Here is a 23,470-nt window from a genome sequence, read left to right as displayed (position 1 = left end):
AATTTAGACAGTGGGACATGTTCTTCTTTTCTTCTATCCCCTTCTACTTCCAATCTTTGTCGTCTTTGTTCTACGTGTTCCTGATCCCAAGAACACCCCACTAGGGCTCACGACCCTCGAAACGGTAGGTGATCAACACTGGTAACAATGAACGAGGTACTTTTGTGTCTCTGCTTCAGCCCACATATTGCGAATCCATGGAACGAGGGCTTGTCGTTGTCCTCTTACGAATGCGCCCAGAGAAGATTGTAAAGTGGATTGTTTTGCCATTGGTCGAGTGGCGCTTAGTCAGTGCTCGGCAAGGGTTTTGTTGGTTTTCGTCCCTGAGCGAGAGGCTGCGTTCCTTGGGTCGCCGAGGAGATTTTCAGGAGCGCTTTCTTCTGGTTTATTTTTGGGCAGGGGATTGTCAGGGGTCGTGTAGGTTGTTCTGGGGACTGTGTTGTCCTGGTGTGGTGGTGGTGCTATTGGTGATGGGGATACAAGTTGTGCAGTGTAAAGGGAGAACATCATGGACAAGGTGTCTGTTGACGAACAAGCAGGATGAAGTGTAAACACAGCGGAGTCTACATCCAAGCCAAGTGGGTAAATAGAATGACTAGCTGTCTTAGCCTCTCCACACACAAGACCTAAGCGTGAAAAGCAATCCTTTACACAACAATTCTCAATGCTAGCAGATTTTGATCAGACCCGCCGGTCTAGAGTCGAGTCCAGACATTGCAGGATCAGTCTGCATTTTCTGTCCTCTTGGTTGATCTCAAACATCGATTTCTCTGTGCTGTGCCTCCTGCTCACTCTTGGGATCGTTTCAGATTTGATTCAGGCCGGCCTGATTGGTCTGGTTCCGGCTCTGTCAAAGTCAATCTCAACCAAGATCGTACATCACAAAGTACCACAACAAAGACTGAAAACCGGTAGTCTTAACAGTTAGACTTAAGGCAGTGTAGACTTCAGACCAGCCGCTGACGCCCGCACTTCCCATCCTCCACTCTGCCCAATGGCATCTCAACTTAAAATCCAGGAACAGCCCACTCGTTGGTTCCAGAATGTCGCATGTGGGCTGGCTGGTCGAATCGGCTTGCTTTGGATGTCCAAATCCAATCGCCTATTGTTTTTGTGTCTCCATTCCACACACCAGCCCAGTCTGGACTGCCGAGCTGGTCCACCGTTCATTCCATTCGCAACAGCGGTCAATGACACTCATTGTAGTCTATTTCTAAACTCCAGTCTTTTCCACGGCACTTGGGGGTTATCCACACCATGTCGTGGCCGTTGCTGACGCAGGTCTTTCTGGTCTGTGTCGTCGTCGTCTCCAGTCTGGACCAGGGTCCTAACACCCGTATACTCTGCGATGGCGTTCGAGACCGTGGGCTGGCGTGAGGTAATTGACTGAGCGTTTTTTTTTTGGTTCTTGGCTGGTTGGTTCTGGTGGGAGGAATGGGTATATAGAGGTCTCAATTCCCCGTCTTTGTGGTTTCCTTTCCATCATTGATTCAGCTGTGTTGTGTGTTCGATACTGCAACTATCCACATTCATTAACTTTCTTTCTATTCTTCTCTACTTATCTTGATTGATCAAGTATCGCTTGACGCGACGTACATCCAACTCTCCTTCTACTTTACAACACACCTCACGTCTTTTATACCAAAACTCCAAACAAACAAACCAAAATGCATCTCACCAACTCCTTCCTCCTCCTGGCCTCCCTCTCCGCTACCTCCCTGGCCCACCCCACCAACGTTATCAATAAACGCCAGGACTACTCCGCCGCCTCCACCACGGCAGCCGTCTCTTCCACTCCCTCGTCCAGCTCCACCACTTCCTCTGACGGCTACTCCACCTCCGGCTTCGGTGCCTCCACCGCCGCCTCCGGCTCCGACATCACCTACAAAGGCAACGTCGGCAACCCCTGGGGCAGCAACATCATCGAGGTCTCCTCCTCCGCAGCCCAGAGCTACAAGCACGTTCTCGAGATCACCGGCCCCGACTCCGAGGACTGGTCTGTCGTCTTCTGGAACAAGTACGGCCCTGATGGCGAAATGAATGGCTGGTACGGCTACTCCGCCCTGAACTTGGACGTTTCCGCTGGTGAGACCAAATACGTCGCGCTCGCCGATGACACGAACGGTGGGTTCGCTGCCGCTCCCTCCTCCAGCGGTATTCCTAAGGACAACGGCGGCGGATACGCCTCTACGTGGGGCGAGTTTGATTTCAGCTCCGCTGGTAATGGAGGTTGGTCTGGCTTCGATGTTAGTGCGATTGCGGCGCAGAATGCGGGCTTTGATGTCCAGGGCATGCAGATCTGTGAGACCAATGGGGGTACTTGCTCCAGTATTACGGCTGATGCCGCGAGCGTGAACAATGCGTATACTACTTCCGAGACGGATATTGGCGGCATTGGTGGTAACATCTCGGGAGATGGACAGATTGTGTTGCAGGTTACCCTTGACTACAGCGGGTAGATTGGCTTTTGTTTAGAATGTCGTGTTAGGGCTTGACTTGATGTCGCCATTGATAGGGGTGGATTAAAAGTGCTAGATTGATTTTAGCTAAACGATGTTGTTATCTTCGACTGTGTATAGTTATGAGTGTTAGACAAAACTGGACTTTTCACTTTTCTACTTTCTTTTTATCGCTTTGAGGGTATTTCCACAAGAGCCCGGGATAAATACTTGGCATGATCGGAACAACCCGGGCCTTGATGAAGAAGAGATCACGGGCTTCAACATCTAACGTGAAAAAGTCCAGGCTGAGTTGCGGAACAGCGTCTTCGTCGAGACTGTCGTCCGCGATTACAGGGACCTCGAACATAAGATTTCTATTTTCGCGGATCACGACTCGTCAGTAAATTAAAGATCCAGTGATGGCCGTGGCACTCACAGGCACGTGGGTGAGGGAGAAAATGAAGCGACAGGAGGTACTGGCTAAAGAGCCGGTGCGGGGGTTGAAGGCTGTAGTGAAATTCGGAGGAACTGTCGAGATAAACTGAGATTGTTGGACTAGGGGGTGTTCAAAAGGAGTGATGTTTCTGTGAGTAGTTAACAGTATGGAGGGTTGTATCTTATCCTGGTGGCGTATCTTAGTTGCGAGCTATCTTCAACACCGAAGGTATATACTTATTCGGACAATTCCACTGGTTAAATCGGCTGTCGGAAAATCGAGTGAAAGAGTTGTCAAATGACGATCTCATGACTTGCATAAAACAATATTGTAGAGGTTATACATACCTTTCAGGCACGAGTCATTCGGTTGAGCCGATATCCGACTATCTGCAGAATTAATATGTTCAATCACACCAACAGTGTTACATTGGAACGCCACAAGACTGTCACGCAGATTGCACTCCCCGCACTCATGTATTCTGAAATGCTTGTCATTCGCCTGAAGGCTTGTCTAGGCCTTAGTGCCTGGCGATAGGATGGTGCCGGTTCGGATACCAACATGGTAGTAGTGTTCCGCCATTAGTACTCCGTACTATCTCCTCGATAAGCTGAAGATTAATATATTCAGGTTCAGCACCGTCGGACTCCGCCCGGGAAAATGGGGGATATCGCCGACCACGCTAGTCTCGGGCCATGCGCGGTTAGCTTGGCAATTGCTTGACTACGCTTGAGTAAGAGATATCACGAAGTGAGTTGAGTGGCTTGCTTAGTGCGCTTTTCTGCAAGAGTCGGGGTTTGTGCTTTGCGCACCAATGAATCCTTCCGGTGCTGCAGAATCCTGCATGTCTGAGCACAGGTCTATACCATAGCTCGACTGAATCAGTCGGTCAACTCTCCCAACTCATGCTAGTTGCTATCACTGGTTCGCATTCGTCGAAACTCGCAGAATGGTATCATCGCTCGATATTGATGTCAGGGGTAGACGGAATAGACGGAGTTTGACAAGGATACTGTCGAGCGAGGTATAAAATGGGTTGCTGTCTCCTGATTCAATTCGATCATCAGAGCAGACTCACTCCTCCATCTTCCATCTCAGGCCCAGCTCGCAAACTTTCAATCCTTCACCATGAAGTTCTCTACCATTCTCTGTTCCACCCTCCTCGCCGGCACCGCCGTGGCCGCCCCTCTGACCGAGAAGCGTCGCGCTCGCAATGAGGCCCGCATCCAGGCACGCAACGCCAACCGAAAGAGCAACCCTCCTCTGGTGCCTGACACCCAAGAGATCCTGCAGCTCAACAAGACCACCCAGGAGCAATACAGCTCCAACTGGGCCGGTGCCGTGCTCATCGGATCCGGCTACACCTCCGTGACGGGTGAATTCACCGTCCCCAGCCCGTCCGTGCCGTCTGGCAGCTCCTCCAGGGGCGAATACTGCGCCTCCGCCTGGGTTGGTATCGACGGAGATACCTGTACCAGCGCCATTCTGCAGACCGGTATAGACTTCTGTGCGCAGGGAGACTCCGTGTCGTTCGATGCGTGGTATGAATGGTACCCCGACTACGCGTATAACTTTGACAACTTCGATATCTCGGTCGGGGATAAGATCAAGGTCACCGTGGATGCAAGCAGCAAGACGACTGGCACCGCGACAGTCGAGAATGTGACCACTGGTAAGAAGGTCACTCATACGTTCAGTGGCGGCGTGGATGGCGACCTGTGTGAGACCAATGCCGAGTGGATTGTCGAGGACTTCGAGTCGAGTGGCTCCCTGGTCAACTTTGCTGACTTTGGCACGGTCACTTTCACCGGTGCTGAGGCGTCGACTGGCAAGTCGACTGTTGGACCCTCCGGTGCTACTCTGATCGATATCAGACAGAACAGCGAGGTGTTGACTTCTTCTTCTGTTTCCGGTAGTTCGGTCACCGTCAAGTACCTTTAAGTATTCAGAAAGACCTGATGGGGGTGATTGGGCTCGGAGGAAATGATTGAGTTGGAGATACAGATGCTTTGGAACAGGAGGATGCGCTGAAAGCATATCTGAGCGGTGATGAGAGGATTCTGTACTTGAGCAGTCATCGTGAATAGTGAATAAGAGAATCTTCCTTTCTCGAACCCTCCGGCCACGCTTTCTCTTTTGGAAAGTCACGATGTATGACGGAAAACACCTCTGCATCTTGTAATTGTTTCTGTTCATCTTCTTTTCCATTCCATCTTCTCCCGCGCTTACACCTCTGTCCTTCAATCTCCATCGCATCAGAGTCTTGCTCCCACACTATCCTCAACCACATCAACGGTCAACATGTCTAGCTCTGGCAAAGTCTTCACCTATAAAAGCTCCAGCATCAATCGTGAGGTAGGTAACGTAAAACCACTGAGACCCTGTCCACTGGACTTGGCTAATATGAAAAACCGTAGTGTAATCATTATTGCGCTCGCGACTACCCCGACGCCTCAAACTCCAACAGTTATCATTACTCCAACAGGTCAGACTCCTCCCCCTTGTCAAGTTTGGAACCACTAGTTAACAAAATCTAGCGATAGGCCCTATTACTATTCGAACCCCAATAGCAGCACTTATTACAACAATGGCAAGGGCAGTGCGTGGTATACTCCGCCTGGAGCCAATAAAAAGTGAGGTCAGACCTGGCGGGCGTTGGTGTATGAAGCAACAACCTTACTCGCTGCCTGGGTCTCAGAATTTGATCAGACGCATACATGTTGGAGGATTGGTGAAGTAGTTTATCTCAAGTCAATAAGGGAGAGACAAGATGAGAAGCGAATTTGATTTTCTAGTCTTCTGCCGTTTCTGGGCACGCATACCAAACAAACAACTCTTCCTCTCTTTTGTTCGTCTTCTCCCTCATCTCCTAACGCCTCCTCTCTATCCCATCTCTCATCCCTTTTTCATCTAGCCTCATAGTCCATCTAGAACTGCAAGACTACCGCTGTGTATTTTGAGTACTTGACAGTGGGGCAGAGTGATTGCATTGGGGCGGTTCGAGACTGGTTGTGTGAGCAGAGTCAGTGCTATAGAGATCTCTTACTTCTACCTAGACCAAAACTCTCAGCTGGACAATGGTCAGTCCTTGCAGTACCTGATATGTCAACAGATTCGTCGGAGTGATATATACGTACCTATGCTTAGGTAGCTTCCAAAGAAACTACATTCTGGATTAGATGCCACACTCTGCTTCCCCGTGTAAACTAAGCGAATGTAATTTATCGAATAGTGCTGTCAACACACGGGCTTACCTTTCGAGTAGTTACGTGATATGGCGAATCATCATCTCTTATCATGTTTCATTCCTCAATATATATCTCCCTATACGCGCGTCAATGTTTGTCGACAGACATTTGTAGACCCTCAATTCCGCCTCAATCTTCACTTGAAAACCAATGTCCACCACGAGCAATTGGGTAAGCTATAGTACTTCAAAAGACTGACTCCCAGCGGGTATTGACAACTGTCAGGGTAATCACCCGTTTTCTCGTAGCCACTGCTCTAAGGCCTCCACCAACAGCAATAATTCGCAGACGGAAGCCAAGATCTCCGAAGTATTATGATTTGAACTCACTGAAAATCATAGGAGTAATCCCAACTACAGCTCCAACCACCATCTCAGGATCTACAACGAGGATTCCGATTACGTACCCCCGGGAAAGACAAAGAAGTAAGTACCCAGATCTTGCGGCAGTCCGTCAAGCCTCAGGAGCAGTCTGGCTCCTTGCATCCGTGGAATGAATTCATCAAAAGTCAGTGAATACGAAAGTGACAGGTCACATTCCACCGCCTCCTGCCGTGTCTGGGTATGCAAACCAAACAAACCCGCTTGCCCCTCACTTTGTTTATATCTCGCTATCCACCTCCTCCACTTCATCCCATCTCTCGTCCCATCTCTCAGTCCTTCCTCTTCTAACCTCAGTCTTTCTATCGCGAATCAACCAAACACTCCACTACCATCATCATGTCTAGCTCCGGCAAGGGATACTCCTACACCAGCTCCGGCACCAACAGCCAGGTAAGCCGTGGAACTCCCGCTCAGTCATCGGGATTCTCACCAGCCAGGGTAACCACTACTGCTCCCGCGACTACGGTTCCAGCGCGTCCAACTCCAACAGCTACCATTACTCGAACAGGTAGGGTCTCCGCTCTGGTTGACAGACGTCTGCTAAGCAGGACAGCAATGGCTCCTACTACTACTCCAACCCCAACGGCAGCACCTACTACAACAATGGCAGCGGGGGGTCGACCTACACTCCGGCCGGAAAGAAATGAGCATGCGATGAGGGCGAGCACGGATGTCGGATGGGAACAGTTATGCAGACGGATGGTCGGGTTGCCGGATTTATGTAGGGCATCATGATTCCTGTTTAGCCATTGTCATCTCGTCCGTATTCAGTCACCGAGTGGATTTGAAACCGTGCCGGCTATGAACGTATCCGAGATGTTTTTATGATTACCTTTGATTATTTATGAGTTATCCAAGTTGTTCTTGTTGACCCCTGCTTCTCGCACATTGCAGCGCTAGGCCCCATCCGGCGAAGCTTGCGACGGTCCGCCGGCGGCCACTGTCATCACCAGCCAATCAGCGTGGCGCCTCATCCGCCCGACGATGCCACCGAGGATGACTCAGCCATCCGCGGGTCCCGCCGACTTCTCATTGGACCGTACGCGAGGCCGAGGCAGGCCGATTGCTGAGTCATCCCCCCCCGGAACCAGCAATCGCAGAGAGAGAGGTGACGTTGTGGACAGTCACAAGGGATGCGGACTGCCCGCGTCGGACTCTCCGCGGGCCAACCTTCTGGCCGAGAATGTGCGCCTCGAAGTCTGATATTCGCCGACTCGATTCTCCTATGGAGTGAATGAATACTAGTGCACTGACCCCCCCGCTGCCGAAGATCTCCGTTCAGAAGCCGCCCGGTCGTCTATTATGTCGCCTATTTCTACCCATGTCTCCCCCCTGGATTCGCGGTATGCTGCAGTTAGTTGAATGTTAACGTCCCTGTCTGCATCATGGACCCCCCGCATATGTCCATGCTGATTCTGGCCGGCGCCGTTTGCCTGGCCCTGTACATCGTCACTCTCCTGCAGCGCAAATGGACTCACTACCGCATCGCCCGGAAGAACCACTGCGAACCTCCCCCGTCCCTGTACATGAAGGACCCCATCTTCGGCATCGACAATGTCTACACCAGCATCAAGTGCGCCAGGGAGCATACCTTCCTCGAACGTGGGTTGGCCAACTTCCGGGATTACGGCAACACCTTCAGGGCCAAACGCATCGGCACCCGCATCATCGCCACGCGCGACCCGCTGAACGTCAAGACCCTCCTCTCCCTGAAGTTCAAGGACTTCAGTCTGGGCAATCGCATTCATTCCTTCGGTCCCTTGCTCGGTCATGGCATCTTCACCACCGACGGCGAACATTGGGCTCAGTCGCGCGCCATGATCCGCCCGAACTTCAGCAAGGACCAGGTCGCGCATCTGGAAGTCTTCGAGGAGCTGATGAGCGATCTGTTGGCGTTGATCCCGACCGACGGCCGCACCTTTGACCTCCAGGAACTGTTCTTCTGCTACACCATCGATTCCGCGACCGAGTTTCTCTTCGGACACAGCGTGCACAGTCTCAAGAAGCGTCGCTCGCCCGTGCCGGAAGAAGACAACGAATGCGACTTCGCCACCGCCTTCAACTACGCGCAAGACGCTATCGCCCACAACTCGCGTATCGGGCATCTCAGCAAGCTGTTCCCTGACCGTCGCGCCGAGCGTTGCAATCGTGTCTGTCATGAGCTGGTCGAGCAGTTTGTCGACAAGGCGCTGCGGTATCGCGAGCACCATGACGAGGAAAAGGACGGCGCGGACGACGCCGATAAGAAAAAGAAATATCTCTTCCTGCAGGGTCTGGCGCAGCAAACGGGCGATCGTAAACGCATCCGCGACGAGCTGATGAATGTCCTGCTGGCGGGACGCGATACCACCGCTTCATTACTGAGTAATATGTTTTTCATGCTGGCGAAGCATCCCCACGTGTGGGCGAAACTGCAGGAGGAGGTCGCCTCGTTGAATGGACGAGTGCCGACATACGAGCAGCTGCGCAATTTGACTTATCTGAAATACTGCATGAACGAATGTATGTTGCCCTGATCCCTGTCTCCGCTTATCACTGACGTCATCTTAGCGCTTCGCCTGCACCCCGTCGTCCCTGCAAATAGTCGCGTGGCCGTGACCGACACCATCCTGCCCGTCGGCGGCGGCCCCAACGGCGAGTCTCCGGTGTTTGTAGCGAAAGGCACGGTCGTCGGCTACAGCACCTACTCGATGCATCGACGGGAGGACTTTTATGGTCCTGACGCGGAGGACTTTCGACCGGAGCGATGGGCCACGCTGCGTCCGGGGTGGGAATATCTGCCGTTTAACGGGGGCCCTCGGATCTGTGTGGGCCAGCAGTATGCGTTGACCGAGGCCGGATACGTGACGGTTCGCTTGGCGCAGCAGTTTTCCGTGCTGGAGAGTCGTGACCCACGGCCGTGGGAGGAAAGCTTGACATTAACCCTGTGTTCGAGGAATGGGACCCAGGTTGCTGTGCATTAGTTTGACATGTGATGTGATTTCTCCGCACTATTCAGCGAACAAATTGTTTTATCTCCCTGTTGTACCGTACCCAACACTCGTCACTTTGACTGCTACTACCTCGTACCTCTACTAATGAAATCTACCCAAACAAATCTATTCAACCCCGACATGCCATGCCTGCACAGCCACGCTCCTTATCCGCCGGATAAGACTGACTGATGGATTCCACCATTCAGTGTCAGCCAAGCTGGAAGAATGATTCGTGGTCGATTTTCTCCGTGAGGGGGAGCTCTCTTATTTTCCCGTGTCTTGGGCTTGGCACCTCCTGAGGATATTCTACCCGAGCTATCTATATAACCCTGTGGTGGGTCGTACCTTTTTGTCTAGGACACCAGAAAATAAACAATTGCATTTTTATCTCTTTCTCGCCAGCAGAGAAGCAATTGGTATTCATTCATCATGATCCTCCCGCCCCTCCTCGGGGTCAGCCTCACCCTGGGCCTCGCTGCCGCAGCCTCTACCAATAACTACACGGAATGGATGGCCACCTCGTACCTCTCCAAATCGGTCACTCAGTCCCGTAACTACGCCAATGGGGTCCTCTACCGAGGCATCGAGCTCGCCTACAACAAGACCCAAGATGAGTCCTTGCTTAACTTCATCACCTCGCAGGTCGACGCGGTCATTTCTCCCGAAGGCGAGCTGAATGACTACAATCTCACCAAGAAAACGTCTCTCGATGACCTCCGTATCGGAACCAATCTACTCAATCTCTGGGCTCGAACGGGTAACAAGCGGTATAAAATCGCGGCCGATACCCTACGTCACCAGATCGACGTTACTCCCCGCAATGCCGGTGGGGGGTTATGGCATCGCATGCCTACGTATCCGAATCAGATGTGGTTGGATGGGATTTATATGTCGACGAATTTCTATGCGCAGTGGACTGCTTGGTTTGACTCGAAGAATAAAACCGCTTGGGATGATATTATGTTGCAGTTTGATTTGATCGAGGAACATACTCTAGTTAAGGAGTCGGGGTTGTTGGCGCATGGGTATGATCATTCGAAGGTGGCTGTTTGGGCTGGTATGTTCTCCCTTTCCTATGGTTGGAATTCGGTGTTTTTCTGGGCTATTCGTCCTGCCTCTCCCCCCGTTTTGATTATTTTCCACGGGGAAGCAAAATGCGATGTCCGTGATGCAGTACTAATTCCTTGATGAAATAAATCAGATCCCGTAACCGGCTCCGCCCCTCACGTCTGGAACCGCGCGCTAGGATGGTACTTCATGTCCCTCCTCGACATCCTGGACATCTTCCCCCGATCTCACCGCGGCTGGAAACAAAACCTCCGACGCTTCCAAGCGCTCGCCAAGGCGCTGAAAGCAGCCCAAGATAAATCCGGCGGATGGTGGTTGATCATGGACGAGCCGTACCCCTCGGATCCGAGGAATTATATCGAGAGTAGTGGGAGTGCGATGTTCACTTATGGGTTCCTTAAGGGGATCAGGAAGGGGTATTTGAAGAGTAAGGATTACAAGGGGGCCGCGGATAAGGGGTACAAGACTTTGCTGGAGGAGTTTGTGGGGAAGAATGACAATGGCACGTTGAATTGGGAGGGCACGGTTGAGGTCGGGAGTTTGAGTAGTAATGGGTCGTTTGAGGTGAGTTTCCTTTCCCTATCCTCGTCTTTTTGGGTGTTTTCTTTTCTTTTCTTTTCGACTTTTGGTGCAGTCGACTAACTCGATCTAGTATTATGTCTCTGTTCCGATCCAGAAGAATGACATCAAAGGTGCCGGGCCGTTTATGTATGCCAGTTATGAGCTGGAAGGATACTAAACGCCAGTCATACTCAACATCATTCTTACTTTCCCACATGCCCGATCTTTGCTTTTCAAGAATGCACATACACAATACAAGGGACATGAACATAGCTAGCTACCTTAGAAGCCATCTCCATATAGATGAGTGATCCACAACCAATCTACAGACAGTTTCAATTCGTTTTCTATAAAGTTTCTTCCCGAGTCCGTACCAGATAAAGTAGCCTGCTGTCTCGGACAAAGAAGACCATGAAGTTCCATGGTTCTCATTTCTCGTGATGCTCGTGGTCGATGATGAGGTATGATGCTTTCTTGCCACTCACCACTCAAATACGTCATTGGGTTTATATAACCCATCCCCAGACCTCACACCCCGGATTCTACACACCATTTTTTATCGTTTTACTTTCTGGCATACATATAAGTCAAATAAAACCGTCTAATCACAAATTGACCTCAAATCAAAATACCGAATTCCTACAAACCCCTCCAAGACCACCACCAAAACTCAACTCTTTCCAAAAAAGAAGAACCAAGAAAAGAAAATGCCCACTCAAACCCGCCAAACCGACCTCCTCAATAACCCCCCTACCTCTAAAACCGCTGCCGATAACCCATCCTCCTCCGCTCGCGACCCTCTCACCTCCAACCAAGAAGAAACTCTTTCTCCCACCACCCGCGATGCGAGCTCTGACTCCGGACCTGAACATCCCAGCAAAGTCACCGGCCAGTATCACTCGGTGAAAGGAACTGTTGTGGAGATGATTGGGAATACGACGGGTTCTGAGGCGTGGAGGGAGTCGGGGAGACGGGAACATGAGCAGGGTGAGAGGGAGTTGGAGGATGCGGAGCAGTTGTTTCCTATTGAATAGTCTTATCTCTCCCCATTTTTTGGGTCTGGGTTGAGGGTAAACTGACAGATTCGGACTTTGTAACTGGTTTATGGGTTAACTATTGGGAAGAAATATGGTGCTTTAGCTGATACGATATGGGATGGTTCTGTTACATTATACTTTAACGTGGTGAAAATAATGATATCGCAAATTTCATTTATTGCTAATTCTGAATCGTTATGTCATGGTGTGTAAACTTGGATTATTCTAGTTGGTAATGATGGGCACGGTGTCTTTTGATTCAGCGGAGGTGTACTGTACGCCAGATGCCTACACCGTATATCATGATGTCAGGCTTTTGAATAAGTGAAGTATTCTTATAGTTATTCACACGCGTTGGCCATCCAGAGTCCATGTTGAGAGCTCTATTCTTTCTCAACATCTCGTAGATATGGTCAAGTGATTTAACCTTTATTGATTTCTGGTCCGTTCAAATGGCAAGTAGATGAGGCTTGGGTGTTTATGTCCTGTTCCTTGATTATGGGATCGAATTTATCAGGAGAATGCTAGACAGCGCCTGAGTACGATTTCTAAGCTCCCATTCTCTGGGAAATGTTGTAATTCAACTATCTTCTGTTGACCGTATTTTCAACAACCATGACAATTCCCGACAAGATTCAATCGGGTCTAAATGAGATGGTAAATGACGACTCCAATCACTCTCCTTGAATGGCGGGGTATCAAGAAGCGGTGTCAATCCAACCATGTTGACTATTTTCGTTGATGATTCTTGTTCGCCTTTTTCGATATTTATTCGACAGTAGTATAGTTCAGGCTCTGATTACGAGCCATTGCGGGGAAGCAGCTAATATCAAACCTGTCTATTCTCAAATTGCTCGAAAGGTCATGTTACACCTTCTGGTAAATAACCTAAATCCAAGACCTCCTAGTCAGCTCACCGCCACATCCCCAATCCCCATGTCCCTTCCATGCAGGCCTGCCTGTGACATCTGCATCCCGGTATATTCCCACCGCTCGGCAATGCTACCTGACCCTCCGGCCCTGCGGCTTGTCACCGTGCCTGTCATCGCGTCAATATCGACAGGGGGGTTAGGCACATGCTGGCCGAGTGGCAATCATATCGACCTGTCCAATCGGAGGGCAGGGAAATAACATGCCGGTTGGCAGGCGCATTGCGCGGTGCGTGGGATATTCGCTTGCTCGCGTCTTGGTCGGGATGCAGGTCATCTGGTGGAAGTGTTTGGAGTGCAGGGAATACGCTGGTCTGCACTTGGGCAGCGTTATGACACCATTGTACATACATACGTACGGACATACTCCGTACAGAGGGGATTGTTTGTCATGTAGTTTTGCTGTGAGGATTGCCCCTCCTTGCCCCTCCTGCCCCTCCATCCTCCGTGGTGTAGACTAGCAGTCGCTAGATACACTAGATACGGGGAAGTATTCCCGCGAAGGCATCCAGGAGCGCGCACGCCATCAATCGGATATTCTTCGGGCTGAGTTGCGATCATCGAATCAGATGCGACTATCGCTATTGTCATCATCATCGTCGTCGTCGTCGATACCAGGTATCCTAGCTGATGCCAGACTATCGAGGGTTCTCCTTAAAAGCCATCCGCCGGTAGCGCCAGAACCCTCCGGATGACGTAGCCGTTCCTCCCTCCTCCAGTCAGCGCGAGTCAGACGGTCATATGTGCCTACAAAACGGAGGATTGCACCCGAACACCAAACCAGGCTGAACGAAACAGCAATTTCCCTGATCCTGCCGGACCCTGGGGACAGGGAAGCGGCACGTTGCACGGGCAGCGACCAGCTGTGTGGACGGCAGGGATGACCATTCCGTGGGGACGGTGTCCAACGACAAAAGTCGGGATTTTTGGCCAAACCGCCGGCGGAGGAAACGCCGCGGATCCGCGCGCTGACCATTTGCTTGATCGGATGGCGGTGAGGCTACGAGTACGGAGTGCGGTGTAGTGGCGGTGTATTAGTTTATTTATTGTTTTTCGGGTGGAGGGAGGATTTGCTTTTAAACAGCATGTCGCGGTGTGGTTACCTGACTGACGGGCTGAGTTTTCTCACCCCAGGCAGCCAGGTCCAGGTATCCAGGTCCAGGTACCGCAGAGAATAACGAGACAAATGTTTCAGACATCCCTATATATAGAGCCTCTATATCCATCGGATGTTATCAATACGAAAGCACTCCCCACCCACTGCAATCCACAGATCAGATCAACCATACAGGACCATCGCATCCACCCATATCCACCCACTCCACCACGGCCAGTCTACCACTGACGGTCGATGGTCAACCGAAATTGAGAAGACCGATCGGTGCCCAATACCCGGATCCCACTATCGACCGGAACTGCATCCGCGTTAACGATCGGAGCATTACGCGACCAATGACTGCCAGACCTGGCATCCCGACAGACCGTCACACAACCTAAACCTGCGAACTACGTGTTATTTACTTATTTTCGGCCCTGCGTTTGTCCTTCGCCCTCGGAATTGCCCTTCCCCGGCCAATCGGGGCGTTGCATTTGTTGCTGCCGTTCCACTCTTCGCTCGTCCTGGCTTCCCGAATGCAAGGGAAGTTTCGATGATCCCGGCAGAGGCACGGGAATCATTCTGGCCTCTGTATTTTCAATAATTCGAAATTAAGACGGACGGTTTAGACGAGGTTCCAATCCGGTAGAGAAAATTCTGACAGGACCACATGGCTGCGTGCTTGGGGGGTGGATGAGGAGGGTGTTGGCGACGTGAGGATAAATAGTCGTTGCTTTCCTGGCCTCATTGTTTTCGCTCCGTTGTTTACCTTCCTCAGCATTCAGCCTGAATTGAGCATCAGCCACAGCCAAGGCCTAGCCTCCTTGCCCGTCTCTTTGCTTGTCAGCCTCATCATGGACAAGTCCTCCGCTCAGAGCAAAGATTCTACCCAGCCCGACCTGGCGCAGTACCAGGCACAATGGACCAAAATTCACAATGACACCATCCGGCAGATCAAGCAAGTCAGAGGTATTCACCTTCCATTCCATCGAGAGTCATCGACTATGCTGACTTGCGCAGAAAAAGAACAGGCCAAAGGCTCGGATGCTAAAGGCTCTCGATAGCCTGATACCCATGACCGACGACGAACATCAAGAACATTTTTCACGGAACATCTTCATATTGCATGGTCGGATCGGGAGCTTGGCGTTTTTTATTTATGGTTTCTCTGCTCTGCGAGTTTTGTTCTTCGGCGACGGAGCTTAAGCATCGGGATGAGTTTGGTTTGGCGTACGGTGTAAATTGGCTGGGTTGGATGATTTTCTTGCGCTGCCATTTAGTAGCATCAATTACCCAAGTGGGTCTCTTCTTCTCTTCGTGGAGTTTTCTTTTTCTCTTCCTCTCTGGTTTGTGGACTAGAAAATGATTCTAGATTGAATGTGGCTAAGACATTCTGCCGACGGGTCGTTGTGATATCATAACCTTCTTCTTTATTTTTTGGCTTGTTTCATCTGCCCTTATTTATTCATACGGAGTACTATCTTTCCATTTTTTTTTTTTTTTTTTTTTTTCTGTCCTGTCTGCCTTTCGGCATCTACCTTCTGTACGTATGCGTATCCACCAAATGCGCCTAAATTATGCATACATACATCCGCGGCTCAGCCACAGCTCTCCCTGTCACTTTTCTACGATTTATATATATCCATCACGCCACAGCTCCATTTGAGCCTGAAGAATCCTACTGCGTCACATTGAGAACCCTAATGTAACGTAATGTGGCAGTCATCCTACTTACCTACATACTAAGGTAGGTTCCTTCTATCCGATACTTCGTATTCCAGCTATTTGGTCCTCTCCAATGCGGCATCGCCTTGGGCATCAATACGCACCACGGGATCTAATCACTCGCCACTGCATCCTGGTCGGTTCGCTGGCTGGTTACTTTTTTAGGATTATGGATGATCAACAGGGTTGATTGTTTCTTTGATTGATAAGGTGTGTTTGTAACTTGGTTAAAATGCAGTGGATTGTGTACATATGTACTTCTCTCGGGTTTTTTTCGGTGATTATCCGCAGGAAATGACGTCAATGATTTGCAATATATATTCTGCTAAGAGGGAGCTACCTTTACTTGGTCCTGCTATACATTCTTGCATAGTTTAGGTATTTAGGTAGGTGTCCCGCTTTGCGTGGGGTGCCTCCTAGTTTGTCTGGATCGCGGAAGAATTAGGTCGGTTGTTGTTATATATTGTCGGTCGCATTTTGGTAAAGGCATCAATAGGTCGAAAATGATTGTTCTATTAGGTAAGTGTTATATTTGAATATTAATGAACGGACGAAATAGAATCTAATGACTGGAATGTGCGACATGTGGACGATCTTGCTGGCGGCATACTATGCTCTCATCTAGATCTTCTACAACCCACCCTACAAAGTACAAAAGGTACAATCCAAACTTCATACGAACAACTGCCACACCAGGACTAGCACACCCGACCCCGACCCTACAATGCTTGCAGGTTGCAAAGCGCAGACCTCTGAACAGCCACTGCAACTGGGGCCAAATGCCCACGCACTAACCCGCTTAGTCCATCGTCGCAACAATCCGCCGGGGCGATATGAAGACTTACATCTTCTTCGAGTATAGACCCGACAGGGCCACGAACCCTTCCCCGTCTGGTAAGTGCTAAGAGTTGCAGGATCTGGGGTTGTTTCAGGGTCGAACAGCGTTGGCTGTGTCAGGCTATAATTATCGTGATCGAGTATCTTTCTGCATGCCAAGGAACGAGATCTGTTGGAGGGGGCCAAATTGAGAGGGCGAACCTTGTCAATTGGAAATATTCTGTGGGAGATTTGGAAAGGTATAAGGTGGAATAGTATGAAATTTAATCTATGTGACCGGGTCCTTCTCTGCTCTAACCGTTCTCGAGTCTCAGTTCACTTTCCGCGATACATCTGCCTCGTTCCTACAGCTCGTGAAGATCTTCTGAGCATCATCATGAAAATGCCCCAGCCAACGAACGGGCCAAAAGCCAGATACCAATCATGATCAGCCCTACCCCGTTGGGTGTTTCAACCTGCAGCTAATCTTCCTCAGCCCCATTCGACTTCTTCACTGTAATCCATCCCCTGTATCGGCCTCTCATAAAACCCACCATCTCGCTAAAATGGACAAATTCTCACGATCCGTTTGCGTTCGCTCTCGGACTCGTCCGCCCATCCGACCATGCATAAAGGCCTCGTTCACCAGGAAACAGAACTCCTTCGGATATCCGACCGTCATGGAAGCGCCGATAACCTGACCTTCGAGAACAAGCCCGGCTGGCGAAAGAGTCAGCTGCGAGTCTGGGCGGGGAGCTGGCGGTTCATCCTGTTTCTATCGTTCGTGGCCAGTCTGGTGGTTCTCGTGCTGAATCTGGTGGCTTTGATCTGGGCGGCTGCGAGCAATCAGGTTCAGAAGGGTCGCGGGGTCTTGTATGAAGGGGACTGTGAGAAAGTGCAGCGGTTGAACGTCGGCATTCATTTTCTCATCAACGTGCTGGCCACTGTTTTGCTGGGCGCTAGCAATTATGGCATGGTATGTAGGCCAATGCTGATCTATTAGACGAATGCTGACCTCGCAGCAATGCCTGTCTGCTCCGACGAGATGCGACATAGATCGAGCACACCGCAATGGCCGCTGGCTGGACATCGGCGTGCAGAGTGTCCGCAACCTTGCTCATGTCTCCGTTCCGCGCTGTCTGTTGTGGATCGCGCTGGCCTTCACCGCGCTTCCGCTTCATCTCTTGTAAGCACCCCGATTGCGTCATCCGACCTTTGCTCAGTGACTACAGCTATAATGCCACCATCTTCGCCACGCAATCCGCGCACGCCTACAATGTTTTTGCTGGTAAAGGATCGATCCTTGGGCAGGATGACCTGAAATCCTCGCAGATCAGCGATATTGGCACGGAATATCGACCGTCGTTCAAGGGCCTGTATGAGCAGGCTCGGAATGATTCCCTCGAGCGCTTGGATGCTTCTCAGTGTGTGGATGCCTACGCGAGGACCTTCCAAGCGACATACGGCAATCTCTTGGTCGCTACGGATGACGTGAAAGAACCCAATTTCGAGTTCTTCTATTCCCAGAGCGTGTTCAGTCCGATGCAGTACCTCTTGTTATCTCAGCCCGGCGCTGATCCCTATCGCTGGCTGTGTCCTGGAGACGCGGATAAGGATTGCGATGTGTATTTGCCGGATATTCACGATCGAATTAACCAGGACAGCTGGACTGCCCAAACTGCTACCCGCGAGTATAAGGTGAACTACTGTCTGGCGGAGAAGCTGCCTCAGCAGTGCAAACTGGAGTATTCTCTCACGATGACGATCATCCTCATCGTGCTTAACGTTCTTAATGCCGGAATTATGGGCTATGTCGCGCTCGGCACGAAAGACTCTCCCTTACTGACCGTTGGGGACTCCATCGCCTCGTTCCTGAGCCGGCCGGACACGTCAACCCAGAATAAATGTTTTCACAGCAGAGCGATCGTTGGTGAGCTGAACTCCGGCCTGCTCATCTATCAAGCTCTTGATAAGCCGGTGATGTTCGAGCAGAAGGGCAAGCGATGGATCTCTGCCGCCTCGTTTGCCAAATGGGGATTCGCCGTGATCGTGTACGTCTCTTCCCTGTGACCCCCGAGTAACCCTTACTGATACTTATCAGCTGGCTCGTCGCCATCGGCGTATGTCTTGGCCTCCTGGCCTACGGCCTCAGCGAGATGAACCACAGCAACGGTGTCTGGACCGCCTCCATTGGAGAAGCCACCGGCCAAACCATCATCAAGGGCGATTACTGGCCCACCACCATCGGCGTTAACATAATCATCGCCAACGTCGCCCAGCTCATCTTCACCATGCTCTACTTCTCTACCAACTCGCTTCTCTCCGCCATGACTCTCGCCGCTGAATGGAGCCGCTTCGCCGTCCGTCGCAGTGGGCTCCGCATCTCTGCCTCTCCACAGGTCTCGCAACGCCATTCCTATTTCCTGTCTTTGCCCATCTACTACGGTCTCCCGTTCCTCCTCGCCTCCGCCGTCTTGCACTGGCTCATCTCACAAAGCCTCTTCCTCGTCTCTGTCGAAGCCTACACCGCTGACCACGCGCGAGACACATCCAGAGACCTGGTCACCTGCGGGTTCTCGCCTGTCGCGATTGTCAGCGCCGTCGCCGTCGCCGCGTTCATCGCTCTCTGTGTCTTTGGCCTCGCTTGGCGGCGCTTCGCGTCCGGCATGCCCATCGCGGGGAGTTGTAGTCTCGCGATCGCCGCCGCGTGTCATCCGTACTTTGATCCGAATTATCTAGGCGGGGACCGTATCGCGGAGATCCAGTTCTACGGGGAGGATGTGGCTATGTTGCCGGTTAAATGGGGCGCTGTCCCCTTGGAGGGGAATTTGGGGCATTGTACGTTCTCGGCGGGGGAGGTTGAGATGCCGGATGAGAAGAGTGTGTATCAATAGTCTTGGTTTCGGGTTTTGGTCCTGGTGACTTTAATATTTTGGATTTTGTGGTTTGGTAATTATTTTAATTTAGGCGGCGTTGGGGTCTTGAGATGTTACTTTTTGGGCTGATGTTGCTGTAGCGAGATGGTTGAAAGTAGATTCCATGGTAGGAGAATAGATTTTATACAATCAGCCTTTTCCCATCATCTATGCAGACACAATAGACGGTAGAGAAATGAACATTTGATAATATCATCGATTTCTTCTTTTTTCACTGTCGTCTTATATGTCTTGGAGCTCTCATTCAATATGATTAGTAGGTACGAAGTTTCCCTCTAGATATTCCATAGTTTCATGACAAATTATGTTCATGTAGCATTCAATCTCAGAAACTCATAAGGTTGTAGATCAATTCGAGTGTGTAGGATAACTCCTGCATTATCTTAGTCGGGGTATGTAAGTAGTTATGCACCGCCTTAGTCAGCAGTGCTGCATAAGGTCGCCTGTCTGCCGTCTTTCGGTCTCCTCTGTCCTCCTCATCCTCCTTCCATCCAACATCATCGCCAATGCGCGATATTCTACATTCTCTGTCCTCTCGGCCGTTACTATCCCGGGATGCTACCCCCAATAGCAAACCAAGATCGTCTACCCACATGAACTATCGATTCCTGTCCCTCGGACCATCCGACCATTAGAGTTAGCTGCGGCCCGGTTCACGTCGCTTGTCTCGCTGTCAGAAATAGCATTGGTTGGTCATCGGCGATCGTCCGTTGAGTTCCCGTTTCTACAATAGCCCGGTCTAACATTATTGTCTGAATATTAGTCCCAGAACTCAAACAGTTACTCATCACGGGACTGGCTGGCAGCTCAGTTCCGCCGGGGTTTTGCCGTGCGCGTCAAAATGCGGAGCCGAAATGAGGGGAAAAAGCGTGGCCAACGTCATGTTGCAGTAGACGATGCCAAGTTCGTTGCTGCCTCGCTGAAGAGTCGCTTCGCGTGGCTTCTTGTACCGTTTGCCCGATGGGGTTTCTTGGCTGGCTTGATGGCTTGATCTGGTGGTACCTTCTTGGATTAAGACAGTATGGCGGACGGCGGCGTCTTTGGTAGAGGCCACTACTTCACGGCTGGTCAGCCACAAAGCTTGTCCGCTAGTTGACTGTGAAAATAGTATCAATTTCAGGGGCGACGGTGTATCGTGAGTTCGTGACGATCAGAAGCTGAGATCTGAGTTGGTTCCTGAACGACACCGAAATAGTCACGATCGTCACGATCGTACGATTTCAGATGTCTGTCGCGGAGAAAACCTGGTCAGGTACCCAAACCGGTTTTCCGGAGACATGCACGGCTAATTCGGTCAACTGCTCAGCTTCAGCGTGGAGATGAATGCGCCCTCTCCTTCCTGTTCCTGCTCGTCAGCTGCGGGCCTCCACATCCCCAGACCTCCACATCTCGGTTGATTGCTGCTGTCTTCTCCGATGTATTCCCGTCCCTCATTCTTGAGCGAGGTCGGTTAATTCCGATCGTGTCTATAAAAGCCTCGTGGATTTCTCATTCAGAATGATGCACAGGCAACAAGAGTGTATTCGCCATGGTCGCTTTCTCGACGCTCTCGGGCCTCGGTGCCCTTTCTTTCCTGCTTCCTCTGGTTCAGCAAGCTAGCGGTCTTTCCTTGGAGGTCTCTAAGGATGGAGGCAACTCCTCCAGCTCGCTGCTCTATGGCTTCATGTTTGAGGTTGGTAAACTGCCATATTAGACGAGGGCTCATCTGACCGCGCATAGGATATCAATCATTCCGGCGACGGCGGTATCTATGGCCAAATGCTGCGCAACAACGGTCTGCAGGGCTCCTCGCCAGACCTCACCGCGTGGCGCTCTATCGGAGATGGCTCGATCGCCGTAGACTCGGATAACCCGCTCACCACAGCCATCCCGCACACCCTGCGTCTGGACGTGAACAAAGACGCCAGCGGCCAGGTCGGGTTCTCCAACGAGGGCTACTGGGGCATCCCAGTGGACGGTTCCGAGTTCCAGAGCACCTTCTGGATCAAGGGCAAGTTCTCCGGCGACCTCACCGTTCGTCTGGTTGGAAACTATACCGGTACGGAGTATGCGTCGAAGACCTTCTCCCAGGAGTCCAAGGCGGATGAATTCACCAAGGCGACGGTCAAGTTCCCTACGGAGAAGGCACCTGACGGTGCGGTTGTCTACGAGATCACGGTCGATGGTAGCGATGTGCAGGGATCCTCGTTGTATTTCGGATTCGTGGAGCTGTTCCCGGAGACCTACAAGTCGCGGTACGTGCCCTCTCTGGTTGATCTTAAAGAATGAAGCTGATTTTTTAGGGCCAATGGACTGCGACCTCAGCTGGCTAAGAGCTTGGACGCCATCAAGGGCTCTTTCCTTCGTTTCCCGGGTGGTAATAACCTGTGAGTACTTGCATTAACGTTGTTGATACCAAGCTAACAGGCATAGGGAGGGCAACGATGAAGGAACCCGCTGGAAGTGGAATGAAACAATCGGTCCCGTCGAGGAACGTCCCGGTCGTCCTGGAACCTGGGAGTACTACAACACCGATGGACTTGGTGCGTTCGATAAATTAGCCAATGTTTGGACTTTGCTGACTGTGCAGGCCTCGACGAGTATCTTTACTGGTGCGAAGATCTGGGTCTCACACCCGTCTTGGATGTTTATGCCGGCTTTTCTTTGGAGTCTGGGGGTAACACCCCGTTCACCGGCGACGCCTTGAAGCCGTACATTGATGAAGTTCTCAACGAGCTCGAAGTACGTCCGCCACCCCTCCCTACTATGTATGTAACTAACCAGATCAGTACGTTCTTGGCGACTCCAGCACCACTTACGGCGGTCAGCGCGCTGCCAACGGCCGTAAAGAGCCTTGGGACGTGACGATCGTGGAAATCGGCAACGAAGACAACCTTGGCGGTGGTTGCGAATCCTACGCCGAGCGCTTCACTGCCTACTACGACGCCATTCACGAAGCCTACCCTGACCTGACCCTCATCGCTAGCACCGATAACTCTTCCTGCCTGCCCGAGAAACTTCCCGAGGGCGTCTGGCTGGACTGGCACAACTACAACACGCCCGAGGGCCTCGTGTCCCAGTTCAACAAGTTCGACAACAATGACCGCTCCGTGCCCTACTTTATCGGCGAGTACTCTCGCCAGGAGGGCGACTGGCCCGATATGGAGGGTGCCGTGTCCGAAGCGGTGTTCATGATCGGATTGGAGAGAAACAGCGACGTCGTGAAGATGGCCGCCTACGCTCCTCTCCTGCAGCTGGTTAACTCGACCCAGTGGACGGTACGTCTCCTTCCACTCGCCTCTCATGTATGATAACTAACACCTGACTCCAGCCCAACCTCATCGCCTTCACCCAATCCCCCGAAATGGTTCATGAATCCACGAGCTACTACGTCCAGCAAATGTTCTCCGCCAACCGCGGCGACACCATTAAGGAAGTCAAGTCCGACGCGGCTTTCGGGCCCGTCTACTGGGTCGCTTCGAGCGCCGACGACACGTACTACGTGAAGCTGGCCAATTTTGGCAAGGACACCCAGGATGTCAGCGTGTCGATCAACGGATTGTCGACGGGCAAGTTGACCGTCGTGGCGGATGATGATCCGGAAGCTTATAATTCGGACGCCCAGACGCTGGTCACGCCGTCGGAGAAGGACATCACTGCGGAGAGCGGGAAGTTCTCGTTTACTTTGCCCGCTTGGTCGGTTGCTGTTTTGGCTGCTAATTAGGTGGGGATAGGGTCATGTATATAATTCTTGGTGATAGAGTACACTTTGATTTGAATAATTATCCTGTTTATTTTGGATCATCTATTTTTCTTTTGCGTCTGATAAGACTTTGGAAA

The 23,470-nt window shown here is 51.3% G+C and overlaps 7 protein-coding genes across 7 annotated transcripts; 6 read left to right on the top strand and 1 right to left on the bottom strand.

Annotated features, from left to right (window-relative positions):
* Positions 1–1,667: 1,667 nt before the first annotated feature.
* On the top strand, positions 1,668–2,459 carry KD926_011192 (putative allergen; the record flags this gene model as incomplete). Its single annotated transcript, XM_053103448.1, has 1 exon — positions 1,668–2,459. The coding sequence occupies one exon, from the start codon at positions 1,668–1,670 to the stop codon at positions 2,457–2,459; it is 792 nt and encodes a 263-aa protein (XP_052953234.1).
* Positions 2,460–4,005: 1,546 nt separating this feature from the next.
* Positions 4,006–4,818, top strand: KD926_011191 (A4/G1 family peptidase; the record flags this gene model as incomplete). Its single annotated transcript, XM_053103447.1, has 1 exon — positions 4,006–4,818. One exon carries the CDS (start codon positions 4,006–4,008, stop codon positions 4,816–4,818), a length of 813 nt encoding a protein of 270 aa, XP_052953233.1.
* Positions 4,819–6,844: 2,026 nt separating this feature from the next.
* KD926_011190 (cytochrome P450) lies at positions 6,845–9,471 on the top strand (the record flags this gene model as incomplete). The annotated part of the gene is made up of 5 exons (XM_053103446.1): positions 6,845–7,016; positions 7,403–7,547; positions 7,600–7,705; positions 7,867–9,010; positions 9,059–9,471. The coding sequence occupies 5 exons, from the start codon at positions 6,845–6,847 to the stop codon at positions 9,469–9,471; spliced, it is 1,980 nt and encodes a 659-aa protein (XP_052953232.1).
* Positions 9,472–9,912: 441 nt separating this feature from the next.
* Positions 9,913–11,290, top strand: KD926_011189 (glycoside hydrolase family 88/105 protein; the record flags this gene model as incomplete). The annotated part of the gene is made up of 3 exons (XM_053103445.1): positions 9,913–10,540; positions 10,685–11,115; positions 11,204–11,290. The coding sequence occupies 3 exons, from the start codon at positions 9,913–9,915 to the stop codon at positions 11,288–11,290; spliced, it is 1,146 nt and encodes a 381-aa protein (XP_052953231.1).
* Positions 11,291–11,819: 529 nt separating this feature from the next.
* On the top strand, positions 11,820–12,146 carry KD926_011188 (uncharacterized protein; the record flags this gene model as incomplete). The annotated part of the gene is made up of 1 exon (XM_053103444.1): positions 11,820–12,146. One exon carries the CDS (start codon positions 11,820–11,822, stop codon positions 12,144–12,146), a length of 327 nt encoding a protein of 108 aa, XP_052953230.1.
* Positions 12,147–13,643: 1,497 nt separating this feature from the next.
* Positions 13,644–14,054, bottom strand: KD926_011187 (uncharacterized protein; the record flags this gene model as incomplete). The annotated part of the gene is made up of 1 exon (XM_053103443.1): positions 13,644–14,054. The coding sequence occupies one exon, from the start codon at positions 14,052–14,054 to the stop codon at positions 13,644–13,646; it is 411 nt and encodes a 136-aa protein (XP_052953229.1).
* Positions 14,055–17,340: 3,286 nt separating this feature from the next.
* Positions 17,341–23,354, top strand: KD926_011186 (Arabinosidase A; the record flags this gene model as incomplete). Its single annotated transcript, XM_053103442.1, has 14 exons — positions 17,341–17,691; positions 17,738–17,901; positions 17,948–18,766; positions 18,817–19,595; positions 20,287–20,339; positions 20,415–20,602; positions 20,876–21,096; positions 21,160–21,323; positions 21,371–21,885; positions 21,934–22,017; positions 22,064–22,173; positions 22,221–22,372; positions 22,420–22,908; positions 22,962–23,354. The coding sequence occupies 14 exons, from the start codon at positions 17,341–17,343 to the stop codon at positions 23,352–23,354; spliced, it is 4,482 nt and encodes a 1,493-aa protein (XP_052953228.1).
* Between the last annotated feature and the right edge of the window lie 116 nt (positions 23,355–23,470).

Source organism: Aspergillus affinis (assembly GCF_023601865.1).
Source record: "Aspergillus affinis strain CMG 70 chromosome Unknown NODE_90_length_157425_cov_88_179500, whole genome shotgun sequence".
NCBI classification, from domain to species: domain Eukaryota; kingdom Fungi; phylum Ascomycota; class Eurotiomycetes; order Eurotiales; family Aspergillaceae; genus Aspergillus; species Aspergillus affinis.
Note: the sequence above shows the minus strand (reverse complement) of the source record. Positions and strands in the feature narration are given on the sequence as shown.